This window comes from Diadema antillarum, unplaced genomic scaffold, assembly GCF_040938485.1.
Source record: "Diadema antillarum isolate AM-2024a unplaced genomic scaffold, OU_Dant_1.0 scf00000021, whole genome shotgun sequence".
Taxonomy (NCBI): domain Eukaryota; kingdom Metazoa; phylum Echinodermata; class Echinoidea; order Diadematoida; family Diadematidae; genus Diadema; species Diadema antillarum.
In genome coordinates, this window is record NW_027270910.1 from 1 (window position 1) to 6,264 (window position 6,264).

At 38.6% G+C, this 6,264-nt stretch overlaps 1 protein-coding gene across 1 annotated transcript; it reads left to right on the forward strand.

The window, feature by feature from the left end:
* The first annotated feature begins 804 nt into the window (after positions 1-804).
* Positions 805-3,137, forward strand: LOC139729984 (arylsulfatase A-like). Its single transcript, XM_071640903.1, has 3 exons — positions 805-1,050; positions 2,062-2,325; positions 2,907-3,137. The coding sequence occupies exons 1-3, from the start codon at positions 805-807 to the stop codon at positions 3,135-3,137; spliced, it is 741 nt and encodes a 246-aa protein (XP_071497004.1).
* The last annotated feature ends 3,127 nt before the right edge of the window (positions 3,138-6,264 follow it).

Below are 6,264 nucleotides of genomic sequence, written 5' to 3' on the forward strand. Positions count from 1 at the left end.
TCTGATAATGATTTTGGACCTGAATTCTTTCTTTTGTTTTCAGAATGAAATTTGATTATATTGTAATGAGAGCGCCCTTTTCTTACCAGTAAACAAAGACAGGGAAAAGGATTTTCACTTGGGCAACACCTGTTGCCAATTGAAACCAATTGAAACTAATGTTTCCATGTCATATGTAGAATTGCTGGAAGAGAATCCAGTAACGCACCCCACCATGGAAGATGTCATATGTCAAATTTAAACATAATGGCTGCTGTTAGTTTCATATGCAGTCTGTCTCTAGGTTGAACATTCTAGAAGCATGCAAAAACAACTTTATATCATGATTGCAAGTACTATATGTGTAAAATTATTGTCAGTACTGCTGATAAAGTGAAGCCTGCAAAATGAGTAAACTGCCTTTGATTTAGGTCATCTAAAGGATGCCTCATACTATGCAATTTTAACTGTACATGATAGATTGCAATGCATTTCAGTGCAACACTGAGTGATATTGCCTGCCGTTGCTCTCCTTTGCAGGATGTTAAAAAAATCGCTGGCTGTTTTATCACAGACTTCCTACGCTGTGCGCTATCTGGCAATTTCTGCAATGCAACATTGTATCGCAAGAATTGGACAGTGTGAGGCAGGCTTTAGGTGAAGTAAAAAAAAAAAATACTGATGTTTTATTTAGTAGTCTACTGGATACATATGTATCAGTGCTTACCAGTTATACGCGGGATACTTCTTAACATGTACTAATAATCAATCACCTTAGTTTGTTGTTTGTTTGTTTGTTTGTTTGTTTTTTAAAGACCAAGCCTCATGAGAGAAGTGAGAGGGGGCAATGCCGGGCTGCTGAAATGTGGCAAAGGCACCACCTACGAGGGCGGTATGCGTGTGCCGGGCATCGCCCACTGGCCCGGCCGCATCAGCCCTGGACGGACAATGCAGCTTACTGCTCAGATTGACCTTCTCCCAACAGTGGCCAAACTGGCCGGAGCCAAACTGCCCAGCAATGTGACGCTGGACGGAGTGGACATGAGCCCTGTTTTGTTTAACTCAAGTGAAGTATGTGCAGATCATAACTTGACGAACAACTGTATGTCAACTTGACTTCATTTTGTGTAGTCTTTCGCTGTGTCAAGTATGCCATATGTCTACTTTTCTCAAAGTTTGGTCACAGTAGTTTGTTCACTGAGATTGATACTGTGATGAACAAAGCAAAAACTGTAATAAACAGCAATTACTGATTTATCAATTGATTACCAGTAAATGCATTTGTCCATGAGAAATCCAGAAATCAGTAATGTATTACAGGTAAGCTTATGCAGGTGAGCCTCATCATACTGAACATCTGTACAATATATCATTTTTGTGACAATATTTTCCAGTTAAGATTTGATTTTTTGTTTATACAGCATGTCTATGACACAATTTAGTTGGTATTGTGGGGTAAGTTTGGTAAAAAATCATTAGGTCAACTGGAACTGCTTGCTACAATGCTCCTGAAATAACAGTGGGAAAATGATAGATTTCCCACCACAGACCAAGAGGATTCACCACCAGGGGCGCATCTTGTATGCAAAACACTCGCCAGTCATGAGATTGGCCTCGCCCACTCTTTACACACAAGATAGGTATAAACACTAGCTGTACAATGTACTGGATGAGGGCTGAAGTTTTTGCTTCTGTAGATTATAGTACCGTGTATTATCTGTCAATTGAAAGTATGTGGTTGTGGAAGAAGGTGTGACTGATTCTTTGGCTATGAAAAGGGAGTAGCTTCCATTTCCATTTCAATGGACTTTCATTGTTCGAGAAAAATTTTGCTGTACTAAGTACAGTGTTGTATCTTGTTTTAATGGGGTTCACCGTTACATGAAAACATCTTAAATGTGTTTGTTTGCTTTGGTTTGTTTGTTTGTTTTTTTTTTTAATAGCAATATCCACCCATGAAACTAGAACTATCCAAGAAAATTCTCATTCCATGTCCTGTTTCCGGATAGTCTGTGAGCTGTAAAAATTTTGTTTACTATATGACTAAGTCATGAATCATCAATTTTGCGGTGCCTTTCACAGAGTGCAAGAGAGAGTTACAGTTACTACCCAGAGAATGCCAACCCAAAGTTTGGGATGTATGCCCTGCGCTGGAAGCAGTACAAGGCCCACTTCTACACTCAGGGGTGGGGCAAGAGCCGAGTGTCAGACAGGGACTGCGTCGCGACAGCCAAGCGGACCCAACACGTACCCCCTCTCCTCTACGACCTGCACCAGGATGCTTCAGAGCAGTACAACCTGGTAAACAGCACCATCTATCCAGGCGTCATCGCTGAGATCACCAAGGTTTGCTTCATCTCTCTCTCTCTCTCTCTTTCTCCTTCAGATTAATTCCCTATCAAGGTCTCAGGCCTATAGAAACGTTTTTTGTAGAGCATTGTCTAATGACCTATGTGTGCTAATCAACAAAACTAAACTTTTTCATGATATTTCTTTAGCATGAAGACATTTGAGAGAAAAGTTTTAAGAGCGTGGTGTCCAAGATATATCTCGAACATTAACAAGAGAGTGACATGCTGACATTTTATGAAGAAAACTCAAGAGAGTTACCTGTAAGAAGCCATACCTATTACTAGATGACAACATGTGATACCTGTACATTCCAGCATGAAATCAGTAATCATACTTTCTTGATTGACGAGACCCTAGAGGCCTTCTAAGAGCAAGAATTTGGCATGAGTATTGATGTACACTACTGTAATGCCTAATTCAATCTCTCAACACAATTTGGTGCGTGCTCATGGAGCCTCTGAAATAAGGTTACACGTCCAAAACTTAAGTCTGTTTTGTCCATCTACTTTTGATGAAGGCTTGTTGAAATGAGTAACCTCAATGATATGCTACTAAACTCTGTTGAAATCCAACAGCTGAAGGCGGAGCTGGATGCCGGTATGATGTGGGCCCAGTCCCAGACTCGGAAACCTGAGGATGAGAACCTTGAGCCCTGCTGTAACCCTGGCTGCACCCCCTTCCCCCAGTGCTGCCACTGCTCCTCGTCACACCGGGACCAAGCACAAGGTGACCACACCCTACATGGTCACACCCACGATGAGCATCTTCACTGGATACCAGAAAGTGATGGAGTAGATCACAGATGATTTGCACACCTATGGCTTCCTAGGACTACATGCACAAACATTAGAGTATATTGATTTAACCCATTGAGGACAGACTGATTTTGCTATAGCATGCATTTCCCGAGGACACCTGCCTGAGTATACTCGGGACTCGTTTTCAACGAGTTCAAACTTCCATTGAATTTGGATGTTTAATTACTTTTATGTTAACCCATTGAGGACAGTTTGATTTTGCTACAACACGCATTTCCCATAGACACTTGCCTGAGTATATTCGGGACTCATCCTCAACGGGTTAAAGAACAAGTTCACCTTCATATACATGTGGATTGAGTGAATGCAACAATATTAGTGGAACACGTCAGTGAAAGTTTGGGGAAAATCGAACAATCCATTCAAAAGTTATGAATTCTTCAAATATCTGCACAGTCACTGCTGGATGAGAAGACTACTACAGTGTATGATGTCACATGCATACAACGGTATAAGGAAAATAAAAAGAGAATTTCACAAAACTTTACTTTTTTAATAAAGTGCACATGTCTTCGACGTGTTACTGACGTATGTTAAGGGTAATATTATTCCCCCTGCCTTCTGAAAGAGAGAAGTTGAATATTCTCTTGTTATGTGAGAAAAGTGAAAATATGTTGCATTTTCTCTATTCTTTCTTTGTATCGTTGTATACACATGACATTACAATGTATAGTAGTCTTCTCATCCAGCCGTGACTGAGCAGAAACTTCAAAAATTCATAACTTTCGAACAGATTATGTCCGATTTTCCTCAAACTCTCCCTGATGTGTTCTACTATTGTTGCTGCATTCACTCAACCCACAAATAACAGTGGTTATACTCTGATATTGACTTGTACAATGTATACACTAATAGTACTTTGAAAAAAAACAAACAAAGACAGATCTCCTGAAGTAGAATTTTCCCTCCGTACGGACAGTGAATTGCAGTTATCTTGACAGTTAAGAGATCTATTGAGCAAAATTGCATTCTGACTATATAGCTGTTAAAGATGAACAATCAAAAAATACACTTGGTCTGGGGCATTTTTCATGCAAGCCAATATGAATTCATAAGAAAGCATGGGATGAGATCAGTAGAGATATGTAAAATTATAAGCCAAAGTGCTTGTGTTTTTTTAATTTTCGTTTTAATGCATCATGCATGTATTTATGGCACATAAAGCAATTACAGGAGAAGCAGACACATTCCAGTAGATTTGTGTGGGCTTCCCCCCCCCCCCCCCCAGTTTTACCATGGTTAAATGTAGTGCATGGTTCAAACTTAAACGCTCTGCCAAAAATGCTGTGGCATGGAGGGATTTGATCATCGTAGTTGAAGTATTGAACAATACAATTCTTGCCTTGTCATGGACAATACATTGAGCATTCATGGTGTCTCTAGTGTGAATGATATGTCAACTCATCAGTCCATGGAATGATTTTTTTGGCTGAAATTATCTTTCTTTTTTTTCTCATAAGATTGGCAACTCTATAATCTTATTGTGCATCCTTTACTATGGACAGATTAGCCAGAACTGGTTTAGTGCATCCAATCTGCACGATATCATCTTATCTAAAAAAAATAGAAAATACATGTACAAGAAGGTGTCACTTTGAGACAGAAACATTAACTTTTATCCAATGTGTTGCCAATTCTAGGATCAGTTGTGACTTTAGCAATTAAGATAGTGCTGCCACTAAAATTAACAATGATATATGACAAAATTAAAGCTCACGTGTAAAATAATTTTTTTCAACCTCTTAAGATGTGATAGAATGATGCCACACCAATTGAATTATAGAAATGTAGTTTCAGTTAAACGAGCTTTCTACTGATGATGGTAATGTCAGTCTTTGATGATATGTGACCCTGCATCACAAAACAAACAAAAAGTCGCCAGACATGGATTTTTAGCTAAGGGCAGATTCTGAACGAGCAGACTCTAAACTTTAAAATGATATATAGCTCAATTGAAATGGACTCTCCTAACCTATCTAAATATTGGAAAGAAAGCACACACTCTGGAAAAATGTGAACCGAGAAAAGAGGGTCTGAAGTAGAGGTTCTATCTGTCTATTCAAGCATTTAATCTTTACCAAACCGTGCTGGCTGTGTGATGAATGGGACAAAAAACAGTATGTAAACCACTGGAGTAACAACAATGAAGGGATTATCATATTAAAATGAAATTGAGCATGCTTTTTTAGCACATTCTGTCCATGATTAATGCCAAGTTTCAAAGCAGTAGCGCTATCCCTTCTATAGTTACCAGACTTGAAAGTGAAGAGTGTGCAAAGAGTTTAATCAAGAAATGAAAAGGGGCTTCTAAGACACACCTGATCTCACTACTCTACAAAAAAAATAGTTCTACAAAAACTGCTAAAAATCCTCTTTCTCATTCATTTTATGAACCCAAACTTAAGAATAATGTAGAAGAAGGGTAGCTCTTCCAGAAAATATTAAAAACTTAATATTGACTTGGTTGACCCGTTTCACCTTTTTTGAGTCCTCACGTAAAATCAAGGGATGCGACTTTTTGTTCGTTTTGTGATTCACGGTCACATATGTACGCGTGCTATACGTTTGCTTGTCCGCACTTAGTAGGACAAATGGGTGTTCATATGGTCTGTGCAAAACTCATGGGGAACAATGAAAAAATTTACTGTCAGTTTCCAACTGCAAGAGCCGATGATCGGCAGTATCATCAACAACGCCCTCTACACTACTGGGACTATGCACCTTTAAAATAAGCACTTATGTTGGGAGGATGTTGCCTTTTAAAGAAGAGATGAATCAGATTTCTTTTTTATTTTTTGTGTTCTCATTTGTCCTTTGATACAGCTCAATCAATACACTTATTTGCATGTCAGTTCCCATTATTCATATTGAGTACTTTTTTGTATCTGACTACCAAAGAGTATGATTTGTTCAGTCATTATGTTACCAAGGTTTGCATACTTTCATGTGCAATGTTGATAACTGGTTACAGAAAAAAGAAGGAAGGTAAACTTTTTTCTTCATATAGATGTATAATGTTGATATATCTTTTTATTTGATTTGTGTATTTACTCACTAATGACGGATCATAATGCTGAAGTACATCCACATAATTTTTCATGCCTTTTCATTAACT

Bases quoted from the DNA above. Each gene is read 5' to 3' on its own strand.
- LOC139729984 (XM_071640903.1), top strand. From the start codon at position 805: ATGAGAGAAGTGAGAGGGGGCAATGCCGGGCTGCTGAAATGTGGCAAA. The intron at 1,051-2,061 runs GTATGTGCAGAT...TGCCTTTCACAG, and splicing joins TTTTGTTTAACTCAAGTGAA to AGTGCAAGAGAGAGTTACAG. The intron at 2,326-2,906 runs GTTTGCTTCATC...GAAATCCAACAG, and splicing joins TCATCGCTGAGATCACCAAG to CTGAAGGCGGAGCTGGATGC.